The following is a 16,832-nucleotide window of genomic DNA, read 5'->3' as shown; positions in this document are numbered from 1 at the left end:
AATTAACTTCTAACTATTAATTATTTAAGCAGTAAATCCATTGGAAATAATTAAAAGAACTAACGAATAATATTTATTTATATAAAATTTTGATAACATTCTATCTCTTATTTCATTTTATTTTAAATAAATTTAACTAATTATAGATCTTCCAATAAAAAAACAAAAAGAATTTTTTGATATATGACAATAGTATGAGTATCACTCCATTAATTAAATGTCACATCAAAATCTTGAAAAAAAATATAACACTCATTCTGCCACATTAAATAATTTTTTAAATAAAAAGAAGAATTCTAAAATGAGCGTAGTTATTATAAAATTTTCATGACGTTGATCACACACAAGAAGTCCTGGGGGACCTTGTCTCCACGAAAAGATCGACACTCCCACAAATAAATTCCAAACAAATCTAAGTACTCGATTCAACTGATTTTGTTGAAATTGTTTAAGCGGTAAGGTTGGAACGAGACAAAAGTATATCAAAATTTTGGATTAAAAAAAAAATTGTAATCCATAGCTAAAATTATTATAGATAACCATTGTTTTGCAATATTTTATTTTCATTTTATATTTATTTCAATATTTTGGATATATTTTGATAAGGTCTGAATTTAATTTATATTTGATCTATTTTTTCTAAATTTTACAAATGACAATCTTTAATTACTTGAGTTAAATTTTAATTAATTAATTTAAAATTGTTATAATATGATTCTTCCAAAAATAATTCGATTATAATTAAATCAATCATCTAAAAACTTACCACAAAGAATAAATGTGTAAAATCTTAAAATTAATAATTTATTAAAAATAAAATTTAAAATTGAATGGTAAAATTAAATACTTGGAAAAATCAAAATTAAAAATTATTTAAATTCTCTAATTTAGTTTAACAATTTCTCAAGTTTTTTAATATTTATTGAGTCCCAATCTTTTTTAAATAATCATTTTGATTATTGTTATTATTTTATTATTTGATATTTACATATGCAAATCTAAGTAGCTTAAACTTATAGTACCACATATTTGTTACTTATTTATTTAAATTACATTGTTTTTTAAATCGAGAAATGACAACACAACATTTAATAAAAAATTTAGAAATATATTTATTTTTAAAACGAAACGATGAAAATGATAGTTCCAACAATAATATTTTGACAAAATAAATAAATAAATAAATAAAAGGAGTGAAAAGGGGAAGAAAGGAGAATCAATAATTTACAAACGCCTTTCAGCAGAACTGCACTTCTGGACTTTGGTTCAGTTGTTCAGAGCTCGGGCGGAGAAGGCGAGAGAACGAGCTAAGTTTGCTTCTGCATTCTTCAGAGCTCTGAATCTCCACCATTTTCTTTTCCTTCTCAGAGGGGGGGAAACCGTCTTGGCAATGGATTCCGTGTTCGTTAGAGCCTACCGAAGTCATGTTGGTATGCTGTTTGTTTTTCTTACAATCTTAGTGGTTTGAGACTGTTTCAGTTCAGTTCAATCTTAGTTTTCTCCGCCGGAAGTTCTGCATTTTGTTTTTAGCATTTTTTTTTCTTTCTCGTTGATTGGTGTGTTTTTGTTTTCGAGTCTGTTTTTCTTTTTTGATGCTTCGCTTTCATTTGCGCTTGAGGAGTTACTCGATGATGTTCTCGCGATTCTCATCCTATTCCTTGAATGAAGCTGATTTGAGTCTAGTTTTGTCTGATTCGCTGTTTCTGTTCAGTAGGTGGGATTGGAAGCGGCTGGACAAATCGTGACGTCAACAATGTTTGGCTTCCAAGTAAGACCAATTCGTTTTTGAATCCTTATTTTCTTTGCATCTATCGCTTTCGATTCTCGTCTTCTCTGGCATCTTTTAATTCGTCAATCGCACACGCAGGATTCGTGTAATTTTTGCTTGATTTTTGAAATTTCATGTTTGGTACTGCTANGTTTTTGAATCCTTATTTTCTTTGCATCTATCGCTTTCGATTCTCGTCTTCTCTGGCATCTTTAATTCGTCAATCGCACACGCAGGATTCGTGTATTTTTGCTTGATTTTTGAAATTTCATGTTTGGTACTGCTATTGTCAAAAGACTGTTGTTGATTGTGCAAGTTTAGATGAATTGAACTAGCGGAAGAGATTATCCGGGCGGCGGGTTGCCATGTAAGCTTGGAGGGGCTATTTGAGAGTTGATGAATTTTAAAATTAAACAATAATTTCAGTCGTATAGAAACATTTAATGTTTTTTAGCCAGATATTGGGTCGTAATTTTAGAAATTTAATTCGGGAACTACGATATAAAATTACCTGCCAATAGCCTTTAAGTCTGAAGACAGCATAAACGCCGGTGTCGATTAAAACTCTGAAAGTGCACTTTACTTCACAGCAAAGTCATTTTAGAACTGAAATTGATACCCATTTTAATTTTTTAATTTTTTTTAAAATTATGCTTGTTTTCTCACCATTTTTTAAGTAAGTTTTTCACATTCCCTTGAAAATACATTGAATTCTAAGCCAAATTTCACAAACCAAATCAAGTTATTAAGTAATACTTTTCTTATTTTTTAAATTTTGACAGATTTTTTAGAATGCTTTTAAAATATAGGTGATAAAGTTAGGAAGCTAGACGCTGAAGTATTGGTTATAAGCTTAATTTTCAAAATCAGAAAACCATAAACAACATGTTATTGGAACCTAAGATTTCAATTCTAAAAATTATTATTATTATTATTATTATTTTGTTAAGATTGAGAATATTTCTATGCAAAAGAAGATAAAATTATGGTATCTTAATCAATAGTTCAATATTAAGTAAACTTTCAATAATATACAAATATATCTATATCTATATATATACATTGGAATAAGAAATAGTCCTTCCAGGGTGAAAGAGTATACGAACTTGTACAAAAAGACAAGCTCACAAAAGGAGTTCTCAACCAACTACAAGAATGGACTCCAGTCCAAAAGAATAACACTCGGCTGATTATTACAAAAAAATAGGTTAACAAATAGATAGCTATTGTCGAATATCCCTGGAAAAAGGTTGTACACACGTGTGAATCTGCGTCTATTTCTATTATATATACCTCTTGTGTGTGCACGTGTCATAAGAGTGGGAGGAAGGTGCGGATCAATTTTAAGGAAGTACCTTCATGTTTATTGAGTAGATTTAGAAATCCGAAGCGTTGAGTTTGTTTTCTGTATGATACTTTTGACACTTGTTCAACATGGTCATGTCAGATGAACACATGTTGGTTGATTATTTGGGCACTTGTTCAACATTTTTATGGCTCCTTCCTACACCTTACATGTATAATCAGAGCACAAGTTTTTTAGTTTCTCTCCTTCCTATACATTGTTCTAGCCGTTGAATCATTTCTCCCATCCGGCAATCGTCGTGGATAATTCTAGGATGAGCATTTTTACAGTCTCTATGAGCCTGCACCCTTAGTTTGGTTTAACAGGCGCACTGCTTGATATTTGTTGGATGTCTGTTGAATACTCGCTGAACATGTGTTCTAGTTTGATACTTTAAGCACTTGTTCAACATGTGTCAGATGCTGATGAACTCGTGTTGGATGATTATTGGACACTTGCTAAAGTGTTCAATCATTACTTATTAGCTTATGTTTGAAACTAGTAATCGATAAAGGAAAATAATAAAATTTGAGTGAAAATATTTAACTTTTTTAAACATATATTTGAAGACTTAATTTTACTACTAATGAAATTTACCAAGGAACATAGTTGATTTACATTTCTTTCCTAGGATAGGTTGAATCATTATAAAAAAATATTTCTGTTTAATCTTTTGACTTATGCTATAAGGTGTTAAGATCATGAGAAATACACAATTCATTTCTTCCATTTCTGGAAAGATATATTTTTTTTCCTTAGCTTATTTTACACATTTAAATGTCATCATAAATTTAAACAAATTTATGTGAAAATCATGGAAATGTGTGGATATTCAAATATATCTGAATTAATGCATAGTCTGATAACATATCCTAGCCTTTTTAAAAATGATGTATTGTTGTATTTCAATGGGTGACTTTATCCTCTGTTTACGTTCATGTTTTTTAGTCTAGCCTTTATAAATATAGCTCCTTGTTTTGGACGAGATTATGGGAAGATGGGGTGCATGAGGTTTCCTAGTGTACCGATAATGGGGTTGTTTAGATCACTGCTCGTTCATGTGTTATCTTTTAGCCTTTGCAGGCATGCAAGTGATGTTGTGCGAGGGTGGATATTTATTGGGTTGAACCTTGGTGTGAAAAGACTATAGTTATTTCTGCCTTTGTAGCTCATCTACTCTCATTGCCGGTTGGAAGAGTTTTTTTTTTTTTTGTAATTCCTTTCTCAATGATAAGAAAATATTCTTTCTTGAAGAGATGAATACAAGGATAGTCTAAAAGGCAATTATCAGGGAAACAAAATAGGAATGAAAAATCACGTACGAGAGAAAAAAGACCAAGCTCAATCATTCATTTATCAATTAGGAGCTAGTTACAAATAAAGAAGTAAATAACAAAACACAGAAATAGTTGTACAATATGATTTGACACCTTTTGTTAGGAACGTCTTTTCCCCTTCTGTAAGTTTGTCTCATCAATGAAATTTAATGAATCCGTTTCTTTTGAAAAGAAATAAAGAAAACAAGATAACAGGAGAATTGTTTCCGTAATAGTAATAGCATACAGNAGAAATAGTTGTACAATATGATTTGACACCTTTTGTTAGGAACTTCTTTTCTCCTTTTGTAAGTTTGTCTCATCAATGAAATTTAATGAATCCGTTTCTTTTGAAAAGAAATAAAGAAAACAAGATGACAGGAGAATTGTTTCCGTAATAGTAATAGTATACAACATACAGAGTCTAGGTGGCATTCAAACCACTATCTTTTGGAAGTTCAAATACTACTTTGGCCCTGCACTTTCAAAATGTTCATTGCGGTTCCTACACATTCAAGTTTGGTTTAATTTGGTCCCTATACTTTTAATATGTCCATTTTGGTCCCTGTAATTTAAAAAAGTAACCATTTGTTTGTTTTTTTTTTTGTCTGTAATACATCGATAGTTTCTTATAAAAAAAAATAATAATAATAATAATAATAATAAAAGTTACAGAAGTTTGACTCTGCAACTGTGCTTCTGTCCATTTCATTCTTGCGTTGTTTTTCTAGTAGAGAGGTGGATGGATGTGCCCTTTTACCATCCATTTTGAGGGTTTGGTGTAGTCCCATGGGCGTCATTTAAGGGTGCAGTAGGAAAAAGTGGGCTCTATTCTGTGTGATTCTCAGACAGACTTCTATTCATCTGTGAGATTCTCCTCTGTGACTAGTTTTCAGCAAGGTCTTGTGGAAAGATCAAGTGAGAGCTCTCTAAGAACTTGATTAAAACCAATCCTTAAGATGTTGAAGGAAATTTTTTCCATAATTCAAGACCGCAAGCTTCAATAAGAGACACAAATTCTGAAAGAATATTTGGTAGTTTCTGTGGTCATAACTTTAACAATCAAATCTGGTCACAGGATGACTAAAGTCTGGTTTTGTGAGAGTTATAGATAGAGTAAAATAGAAGGATGTTTAATGATCCTAAAAGAAGCATCCAAGTGCTGTGGGAATTTATTGTTTGTTTTTTCTTCCTGGAGTCAAAACTATTTCTTGATATTTTTAAAGCGGATTACCTTTGTTGGGTCTTCTTTTCGTAAAATTCATAATTGAGATGTACTTCATGAAGAGATTCAGAAAAGAAGAAGGTTGGTTCCCCCCCCCCTTTGTTTTCTGTATGATACTTTTGACACTTGTTCAACATGGTCATGTCAGATGAACACATGTTGGTTGATTATTTGGGCACTTGTTCAACATTTTTATGGCTCCTTCCTACACCTTACATGTATAATCAGAGCACAAGTTTTTTAGTTTCTCTCCTTCCTATACATTGTTCTAGCCGTTGAATCATTTCTCCCATCCGGCAATCGTCGTGGATAATTCTAGGATGAGCATTTTTACAGTCTCTATGAGCCTGCACCCTTAGTTTGGTTTAACAGGCGCACTGCTTGATATTTGTTGGATGTCTGTTGAATACTCGCTGAACATGTGTTCTAGTTTGATACTTTAAGCACTTGTTCAACATGTGTCAGATGCTGATGAACTCGTGTTGGATGATTATTGGACACTTGCTAAAGTGTTCAATCATTACTTATNCCCCCCCCATTTTCCTTTTTTTGATATGTGCAATTATGGCTCTTCTGTTGTCTTATGATTTGAAAACGTAGAATAATTAAGGAAAGAGTTCAAGAATGCTTGCTTATCGTTCACATGTCCCAATTGAAGGTCCAAGGCCTGGAGCACTGAAGATTTTTAAGAGGTCCAGTTGTGTGGAGTCTGAATCTAAATCATATCATGTTGAATGTGTCTTTAGAAGACATTGGGAAGGATACACCTTCTGTCAGAAGAAAGACAACCGAATTCAAATTAGAAGTGCAGCCTCTAATCAGCCTTTTGAATCAGAATCGGAAGTTTTACATTCCAAAAATTATGTTGACTCTGTAAAGAGTTTCTTGGATGCTTTCTATAGGTTTTCACGGCCACACACAGTTATTGGTACAGTTACGTTTAAAAACTCATGTCCTTTTAGGTCAATACCTTTTTGTTTCATCTCATTCTTTGTGGGAAAATTATTTGATGTAGCCACCACATTGTGGCTGCCACCATCTAAAGTACTGAAAAATTACTCTCTCTGAAATATATATGTATCTTCAGCTTATGCTTTCCTTTCATGCTTGCAGGCATTGAGCATTGTATCAGTTTCTCTACTAGCCGTTGAGAAACTATCAGACTTGTCACCATTATTTTTAACTGGGGTGTTGGAGGTGATGTTTCAAACAAGATTTATAGTTAAATTCTTTTTTGTTTTTTTGTGCTTTTGTAAATATTTAACACATTTGCAAAAAAATTTCCAGGCTATAGTTGCTGCCCTCTTCATGAATATTTATATTGTAGGTCTGAACCAATTATTTGACATCGAAATAGACAAGGTACTTCTTTTGTATTCTTTTTCCCGTAGCAGCATATTAAATTAGGTCTGCTGTCTTAATTTTTAGCGAACTTGGAAGAGTATCCCATGAGTAAATTTTTATCAGAATGATGTAGCAGTCTTGGTTTTGGACCTATTTTTACATAGGCATTTCTGGCAGGGTATCATGCCCATTTGTGTAGTGATCTCCTTATTTGGTCATTACCATAATCTTTTTTAATTTACCAGTGTGAGCATTTCAACCATATATATCTTCTAAAAATGTGTGGTAGCACCATGAGTGTGCAGAATAAGCTATCATATGATCTGACCTTCACTTAATAACATTTGAATAATAATAAAAGCGGAGCTTGCAATATTCTTTCTTGTAGCCATCAAAGAAGACCTTAATGATTCCTATGTGTTTCCGTTGCAGATTAACAAGCCATATCTTCCATTAGCATCGGGAGAATATTCTTTTGGAACTGGCGTTGCAATTGTCTTCACGTTTTCTATCCTGGTATTACTTTTTATGTGCCACATCATTCGCAAGACCCTTTGTTAGAATTTTTATTTTAATATCTTTTGGGGTTTATTTGAAGCAATTTAATATGTAGAAAATATCTGCATACTATTTTTTTTTTTTTGGACAAAATAACCTTTTGGTCCTTAGGTTTTGAGTTTAGTTTCTGTTTGGTCTCCACGTTTTAAAATGTTGTACTTTTATTCTTGAGTTTTGATTTTAATTTCTATTGGGTCCCTACACTTTTCTAGACCATTTTAAAATTTTCATTTCATTAATTATAATCTTATAATTTAATATTAACTATAAATGATTAGCAATTACAGTTAAAGATATATTAAAATATGGAGGGAGAAATACGTATATATTGAAAAGTGGAGTGCAAAATGGGTAGGTAAGTTTCTCTCTTTTAACTCTTAATATGTATATACAGTATAGATACTATTTCTTTTAGTTAGGAATATCTGTAGATGCATATAACTTTTATTATAAGCTTTTAATAAATATTACTTCTTATGGTTATTTCCATTTGTGTATCTGAACTACGTATAATGGGCGCCAAGATTCCATTCTTAAACTACTTTACTCTCCCTATGTTTTTGTACAGAGTTTTTGGCTGGGATGGGTTGTTCGTTCATGGCCATTGTTTTGGGCACTTTTGATCAGCTTTATTCTTGGGACTGCTTATTCCATTGATGTGAGTGGGTACCTTTATTTTATCATTTATTTTCAGATTCTTATCTACCAAAAAGCCAAATCAAGTATGTCTATCTTGTCTAAACTGGCTACAATGTCCTTTAATTGGAGTGTTGAAACCACTCTTTTCATAATTAAATGTGAGATAACATTAATGATTATTGCACAGGGTCCAAATAGGTAATCAATTTTCACATTCTTTTCCTTTTCATGACCACTGCTTCCTTTGTCTCTTTTTAATCCAATAGAGTTGTTAGATAGGAGTTGCATTTGCAAAACTAAAGAAGCAAGTAAACTCTCGTCTTCCTTTCTTTTTCAGTGCTACTGTCACTTGAGGTTGGGGGGTGTAAAGAAAGTAGGTCGGTAGGCTAGATAAGACACCTTTACAATGGGTTGACAGGACCTATCTTTAGAAGGGCAAATTGTTTTCCATTTCCAAACGAAATATGAACGTTTAGAATGGTTCTTGTCCAGAAAAGGTTGAAATGTTTGTATGGTTAGCATGTTTAGATAGTATAAAGACTGCTGAGAAAGTGCCAAAAAGACGTGCCTTCTGGAGTTGAAGTCCCGTTCGATGTTTGCTGTTCTGTTTGGACACTAAATATAGGTCCTATCAATCTTTTCTTATTCTTAATGCAGAGGAGTGTGGAGTTTCTTACTACAAGCGACAGGTTCAGGTTTTTTCTGTGAATGAAGAGTGAGGCCTTGGGGGAGGTTCGGTCCATAGCTAGCTCCAATGCCCCCCCTTGGGTTTCGGTGGCTAGAGATTTTTGTAGTTATCCTTTGTTTCTTATTCTTAATAGTTGGAGGTCGTTCTTGTAATTTTTCGTTGGCTCGTTTTGTTCTAGGCTGACTTTTTGCATTGCCCCTGGTATATCCTTTCTATTTTCTAAATCAAAGTATAGTTCTTCATAAAAATAAGAACAAAAAGGTTGAAATGTGAAACATTTGTTATGTGAGATACTTCAAGGTTTCTCTAGGTCCCATCTTCCAAACTTTCTTCTTTCGTCTTCTGTAGTTCTTCCCCCATTCATTGGCTATCAAAATTAGACCAATAATTTTTCTATCACCTACAAATCCATTCTAGAAGACAGTAAAAGCTGTACGAAGCAATAATGTTGTTTACCAAGCTATATCTTAGTGTAAGCCATCTAATATTTTTACTTATTATAATTATACCTCTCTCATTGTAAATTGGAAAAGCCTTTTGTAAATATCATGGATATTATATCCCTTCTGTAAATTTCAATCATCAANGATACTATTTCTTTTAGTTAGGAATATCTGTAGATGCATATAACTTTTATTATAAGCTTTTAATAAATATTACTTCTTATGGTTATTTCCATTTGTGTATCTGAACTACGTATAATGGGCGCCAAGATTCCATTCTTAAACTACTTTACTCTCCCTATGTTTTTGTACAGAGTTTTTGGCTGGGATGGGTTGTTCGTTCATGGCCATTGTTTTGGGCACTTTTGATCAGCTTTATTCTTGGGACTGCTTATTCCATTGATGTGAGTGGGTACCTTTATTTTATCATTTATTTTCAGATTCTTATCTACCAAAAAGCCAAATCAAGTATGTCTATCTTGTCTAAACTGGCTACAATGTCCTTTAATTGGAGTGTTGAAACCACTCTTTTCATAATTAAATGTGAGATAATATTAATGATTATTGCACAGGGTCCAAACAGGTAATCAATTTTCACATTCTTTTCCTTTTCATGACCACTGCTTCCTTCGTCTCTCTTTAACCCCNTTTTTTTTCAGAGAAACAACTTCTCATTAGGAAAGAATTAAAAATTCAAAGGATACAAACTCCCAAAAGGATTGAAAAGGAAAAACTAAAAAAATATAAAGATAACCATATAAAAACAATCATGAACAAAAACTTTTTATAAACCTAAAAATACACTCCCCTATAAAAAGGACTATTATTTACTTCTGCTACCATTTTGAGAACTTGAGAAAACTAGGGAGGGACTTCCAAACTGCTGTTATAGCTTTTACTTTGTACTTCTTAGAAATGACGTAGTAAGCATCATTGAGCTCTTGTTTGTATTGGAGAAATCAGCTCTTTATATTCTACTCTGCAAGGAACCATTCCATCTCCCCTACTCTCTTCTATAGAGTGAATAAGAATTTGAAGGATCCCATGCGTCGATGCCTTTGACTTGCGATGTTTCGACTTCCGTAATTTCAGATTCAACTGTTATATTTGTTCCCAACGTGGTCTGAAAAGCTTCAAGAGCCATTCGTTTTGGACACTCAGAAACTCGATGAGTCACCTTACCTATGAAGCAAGATGAGGGTCCTTGGTTGTAATTATTCTATTGATACGACCCTCACCATGAGATTCCACCTCTTTATTGGAAGGGCCCACAAGCTCCCCCTCCAGTTCCAAATTTGTCTCCTCCTCAACCCTTGAGAGAGTTGGATCGACCTCACATAAGGAAGTCTGATTCCACCTCACATCTTGAGATTAATTATTACTGTGGTCGAATAAACGCTCTGCTACTGTGTAGCCAATGAAAAGATTTTAAATTCGTTAATCATATAGTTTGGACTTCACCTATGGCTTCAACCTTTTGATTAAACAGAAAACTCTGTCTTTTTTTAGGCATATCACATAAGTGTTACATCAACCCACATAACTCTGTAACAGAAAACATCGTCTTTTTCAGACATCACATATGTCCAACATCAACCCACAAAAAATCTGTAATGTAGTTTTAGATATTTCACATGTATTCCAATTCCCATGTGCTCAAAATATTGATAGTTAAGTTTTACACACTAGCATTTGTGTTAAGTTGTTTCAGATCTTCTTTGTTTGGTGCACTTATATGTTTGGGGATTGACTAATATGTATCAATGTTTACAGACTCACGTGTTCCAAAGACCTCCTGTCTTTTCACGTTCCCTGATCTTTGCAACTGCATTTATGAGTTTCTTCTCGGTTGTTATAGCATTATTTAAGGTAACAATTGATTTAAATGAGAATTGAATTTCAAAAGTTTATTTGTTATCTTTTCATATTTTGTGACTTGTAAGATTTAAATTCTAGGTAAAAAATTAACATATAGCTTGAACTCATTCCATCTAATTTCTTTATTACTTAAAATGACCGTTATTGACCATTAGGTCAACCAGGGTGATTTATATTTAGTGTAATAATAGTAACATTTACTCTTTCAACTCCTACTCAATTATTCTTGTAACTTGTTATTGTACTTGAGTTTTTAGGATATACCAGATATTGATGGAGATAAGATATTTGGCATCCGTTCTTTTACAGTACGTCTAGGGCAAGAGCGGGTGGGTATTCAGTAATTCCATCTTTTTGCTCAAATTTTGGCACGAACATGTACAGTCATATATCCTAGCATGATGATTTCACTTCTGCAGGTGTTTTGGAGTTGTATTTCCTTACTTGAAGTAGCATATAGTGCTGCCGTTGTAGTGGGAGTTGCATCTTCCTCCCCATGGAGTAAATGGCTAACGGTAAATCTCTAGTTCCTTAAAACGCATGCATAGACAACGTCATAGTTCTATGAAAAGAAAAATAGATTAAAAATAAAATAAAAACGGTTCTTGCAACTAGTATGCAAGATGAGATGACAACTTATATTTTTTTCGAATATGATGTTAAAATATCATTTTGATCTTAGTTCTCTGGAACATGATCTATTTTAGTTCTTGTACTTTCAAATATCCAAGTTTAGTTTTTGTATTTTCAATAAATCTTAAAACTATCGCCTACTTAACTTTTCAAAAAAAATCTATATTAGTCTTTTGTCTATAAACTTTGGAATCATATTCACATTATGTTGTTTTTGAATGAAAATTGTTACTATCATTTTACCAAGTTTATACAAGTTTGATATATATTAACTTTAGACATGACCAATTTTAATATTCATTGGAAGTATAGCACTAAAATAAGAAGTGATTCTGAAAGTTTTACAGTTACTTTGTTATGTTTAGAATTACTCCTAAATAAACATTTAATTATTCAAAATCAATGATGACAGGTTTGAGAGTGTGATTTTGAACCTGACAAAAGTGATTTTAACTAATTTAAAATCGATCTCAACATAAGTACTTTCTAACTCATTTAATATCCTTATACATTCTTTAGGTTGTTGGACACATCACTTTGGCTTCAGTTCTTTGGATTCGTGCCAAATCAGTTGATCTGAAGAGCAAAGCTGCCATAACATCCTTTTACATGTTTATATGGAAGGTAGGAGCTTATCCTTCTAACTCTATTTGGATTCACTTTTTAAATGCTTAAAAAAATACTTGTGAATGAAAAAAAAAAATGTTTTAAAACCATTAAGAAGTCAATCGAAACAGACAATAAATAAGAAATAATTGATAGTTAAATGAGCGTCAATGCCATGATGGTAAGGTGCTCTAAGGGGTGGTCTAACTTGTAGTCTAGTAACTATAAATTTGAGATAAAATAAATGTTTATTTGTATCTGATGTCTCCCGAAAAACGTGTGAAATAATCAATCACTCTATGAGTTTATGATGTTGGATTCAATATTGATTCAGTCAATTTTAATAGCTATAAATTCACTTCTGAAGTAAAAGAATATTTCATTGGAAAAAAGTCAGTTCTCGGAGAATAATCTACTTCGTGTATTCTTTTAAATGCTTTTGGTGGTATCAGTTTGTTATATGTTTTATTAAGGATGAGTCAACTGCTTATTTTTTAAAAGATTTCTTGGTGGGAAAGAAACCCCTAGGTATTTTATTGACCGGAATCTGGTGAGGTGGTCAACCTTCTTTCTATTATTTCTGACCATCGTGGGAGAAGGGACTTGGGCTCTTGGGTTCTGGAGGCCCTCAAAGGGGTTTCTAATAGGTCTTTCTTTTGAATTCTTTGAAGAGCCCTTGTGTTTTCCTCTCTTTGGAGGCCTTTTAGGTCTGTTATTGCTGCAGGTGTTCCTATGTATTATCAATTTGTTAATGAGTTTTTAACGCATTACTTCAAATCAGTTATGAGCAATACAGAATTAAACCATTCTGTATGTGGGCATTAAAATATCTTGGTGAGTACTCTTTTTCGTTCAATTGGAATCGGGTAATTTAAACGTCTATCTCTTGATTGATGGGACGTGTTCAAATCAGTTGAACTATGTTTAAATTAATTCGATGAGTACATATATATGTTAATTGCTATATACATATATATATATATATATTTTGACAAATAGCACCCATTTGCTTTTCGTTAGCAAAGTTGACATCTCGGTAGCTAGACGTAGTCTACTCGTCTCTTATCTTTTATAAATAGTTTGCTTTATGAAAGTTATTGTTATTATTCTTGCTTTTTTAAAACTCTCCCTCTCTCTGACCGTCTATTGATGTTCTGGTTTGCAGCTTTTCTATGCTGAGTATTTGCTGATACCGTTTGTTAGGTGAGGGGCTGAGCAAGAATGTGATTAGGTAGAGTGTGTATTGTACAAACTCCTTGATAGAAATGGAGTAAGTACGTTTCTGTTAAATTTCCAAGTCACAAAAGCAATCCATTAGCAATCTCCAATTTGAATAATTAGATGATTATCTTCGTAACATTTTAACTTTGGGACTGACATTGCAAAAGAGGTTGATAGGGAGAATATGTTTTCTGTTGAACATTTAATCTTTCTGGATAAGCTCTTGTATTTAAATTTGTAATTTAATTAGATGATGTACATAGAAGTCATAATAAACCATCATAAGAGTTAGTACATGCATTACAAAATTCACATGAATAGCATAATAATTTAATAACATGCAAAAAAAAATCACAAAGATGGGTTATTCATGCAATAGACAATGTCATCTAGTCTAGCTTGTAGTCTAGCTTGTAGGCATTCTAATAGTAAGTTCACTTACTATATTTGCTTAAACCAGCAAACCAGTGTTCTTAAGTTTGGTAAATTGATCCTCCCCGGACCTTAATTAAAGTAGCCTTTGTTGGGTTGGTTGTGCGCTGCATAGATGGGCTCCGTGGATCGTGAGCTGCTAGATCTCGAGTAAGGTTGGATTGATATCTCGCTAGAGATCTCGTGATTTCGACTATAATATTATATATGCAGCTCACTAAGTTGCACAAAATTAATCTCTCTCCGAATGTTAATAAACATTAATTTCAACTAAAAAAAACACTATTAAATTTAAAATCAAGTTGTAAACCGAGAACAGTATGAAAAAAAAAACACTATTAAATTTAAAATCAAGTTGTAAACTGAGAACAATATGTTGGTCTAATAAATTCAAGATCACTGAAGTGACAAGGTTGAGGAGCCATTGTTGGGAGTTGTTGCCAATCCCAAATTTGTAGGAGAACCATGGGCCCAACAACAATTTGAGCATCTAATTTTGTTGCCTCACAAAGTTATTCATACAACCACGTTATGAACACTCCACCCCAAGTATATCGTGCTCTACAACTTCAAAGTATGGAGCAGTAGAAACATCATAGACATCAAGTTGTTTTAATCACGAGAGAATGAACTCCCATCAATTAAGTGCATATGTATGCTCGAACATACTTCACAACAATATCTTCATATGCATCGTCATTTAATCCTGAGAATTAAAATGCTAACTAGGGTAAGCTTAATCCCGAGTCCTTAAAAGCATTGTTATTTAGAGTCACATAAAGTAATGAATGACACACGTACTCATAGTTCGTCGACCTTGTAATAGGCTCGCCGTCTACAGACAATCCAAGCACGAGCTCCATGCCTTGTATAGTGATAGTATACTCCCGACCAGATGTGTGAAACATACATGTTCTTAGTCTTCTCTCGACAAATGCGATAATGAAATGCTCGTTTAATTCGATGAAACCTAATCTTTGTCACTCTTAAAAAAAATTTCAACAAGTAGTATTGGCAGTATAAGATAATGCAATAAGACGTCGAACAACATGATCAATTATTTATAATAAAAAATAATAATTTTGATTATTTTATTTACCGTATAATACGTAATATTAAGAAATAATTAAAGGTTGACAATAATCTCCCATTTTTAAAAACAATAGATAATAAATATAAATTAGAGAGTTTCCTACCAAATTTACCAATTCTCTTTATTATATTTTATTTTACTTTTTCCACTCTTTTTGAAATATTTTAGTTTCGTCTTCGTGGAAACCCTAAAATTGAAACAAACTTCCCAAGTTTGCTGTTAAAAATTCCCCTCGGCTGCGCCTTTGTCTTAGTCAATTCTCTCCTCCAGACCTTGCACTCCAAGGAATCAGTGTGCTTTATAACCTTCTGCCCTTTGGAGCTTTGACTATTCATTGTCTGAAAATGGCGGATTCTGTAGACGGAGCTGCGAAGGCTGTCTCTGAATTAGCATTGGGTTCCGCTTCTGCGGCTTTAGACATGGCCGACTCTGCTCCAAGTGCTGAAGAAACTATAAGCAAGAAGTGAGTGTTTTGTTGAATTTTTGTTCATTGGTGCGTTTTTTAGCTAACGTGTGGAAATGGATGTTAGAGTTAGCTTATTTGTAGCTGGGTTTAGTCTTAATGAATAGATTTTTCCTGAGGTTAAATTTGATTATGTCATTGCCATTTTTGTTCTTTTAGTTTTGTTATTAGTTGGGTAGTTTTTCGTCGAAATTACGATTTTGAAGTTGTAGAGTTTTAACATTGTAATGTTTTCAGTGCACGCAAGAAGGAATTAAAGATGAAGCAGAAGGAAGAGGAAAGGAGGCGTAAGGAGGAATTGAAGGAGAAAGCAAAGCAGGTACTAGCAATCACAAATGGAACACCTATAGATTGAATTGTTTAGAATGCATTAATTAAGAATAGAGCAGGGTGAAATAATTATCCATTCTCGAATGAGAATATCAAATATGATACTTCTGATTAACAGTCAGTTTAATACCTATGCTTGTATGAAAGGAAATGAATTATAAATTCTGGTGGCCAGATTTCATGTTTTAATGTTATTCTTGACTACTACTACAGAAAGTTCTTTGCGACTGAAATGTATTTATGTACCAGGAAGCATCCCAGAATAAGAAATCTGTAGCGGTAGATGATGAAGAAATGGACCCCACGGTACAACTATTAAGTTCTTATTTTGACTTCTATTGCAGAACTTTTAGAATCGTTGTCATACTGATTTTTCTCCCCCAATTGGTTTGTGTTTGCAGCAATATTTTGAAAATAGGCTGAAATATCTTGCATCTCAGAAGGCAGATGGTGAAAACCCATATCCTCACAAGTTTCAGGTTTCAATGTCTCTCCTTGAGTATATTGAGAAATATGGAAGTTTAAACAATGGTGATCATCTTGAGGAAGTCATGGTTTCTCTTGCCGGTAACTAGAACCAAACTGATACCTTTTTTGTGATTCTTTTTGTTGATATCCCAATCATTTTCTCATTTCTCTTTCTTTTTTCTTCATTTAAGGGAGAATAATGAGCAAAAGGTCGTCCTCCTCGAAGTTGTTATTTTATGATCTCCATGGTTCTGGAGCTAAAATCCAAGTTATGGTGGATGCACGGTATGGAACTATTTTGTATTTCTCGCTACTTTAATTCTCTAGTTTTTTTTTTTTTTTTTTTTTTTTTTTTTTTTTTTTTTTTTTTTTTTTTTTTTTT

General features: G+C 32.8%; 2 protein-coding genes across 2 annotated transcripts in view; both read left to right on the top strand.

The window, feature by feature from the left end:
- The first annotated feature begins 1,202 nt into the window (after positions 1–1,202).
- Positions 1,203–13,849, top strand: LOC111806101 (homogentisate phytyltransferase 1, chloroplastic-like). Its single transcript, XM_023691457.1, has 13 exons — positions 1,203–1,430; positions 1,712–1,768; positions 6,313–6,587; positions 6,768–6,851; positions 6,942–7,016; positions 7,431–7,514; positions 8,125–8,222; positions 8,910–8,932; positions 11,029–11,195; positions 11,462–11,533; positions 11,624–11,719; positions 12,357–12,461; positions 13,609–13,849. The coding sequence occupies exons 1-13, from the start codon at positions 1,391–1,393 to the stop codon at positions 13,648–13,650; spliced, it is 1,218 nt and encodes a 405-aa protein (XP_023547225.1). The 5' UTR covers positions 1,203–1,390; the 3' UTR covers positions 13,651–13,849.
- A 1,495-nt stretch (positions 13,850–15,344) lies between these two features.
- The window catches only part of LOC111805814 (lysine--tRNA ligase, cytoplasmic-like), a 7,394-nt gene continuing 5,906 nt past the window's right edge, over positions 15,345–16,832 (top strand). The window contains exons 1-5 of the mRNA XM_023691048.1: positions 15,345–15,652; positions 15,890–15,971; positions 16,232–16,288; positions 16,384–16,549; positions 16,642–16,735. Of these exons, the coding sequence (XP_023546816.1) occupies positions 15,534–15,652; positions 15,890–15,971; positions 16,232–16,288; positions 16,384–16,549; positions 16,642–16,735 (518 nt within the window). The 5' untranslated portion in view covers positions 15,345–15,533. The remainder of the gene's footprint in view (positions 15,653–15,889; positions 15,972–16,231; positions 16,289–16,383; positions 16,550–16,641; positions 16,736–16,832) is intronic.

This window comes from Cucurbita pepo, chromosome LG11 (assembly GCF_002806865.2).
Source record: "Cucurbita pepo subsp. pepo cultivar mu-cu-16 chromosome LG11, ASM280686v2, whole genome shotgun sequence".
NCBI classification, from domain to species: Eukaryota; Viridiplantae; Streptophyta; class Magnoliopsida; order Cucurbitales; family Cucurbitaceae; genus Cucurbita; species Cucurbita pepo.
This window is presented reverse-complemented; position numbering and strand designations above follow the sequence as displayed.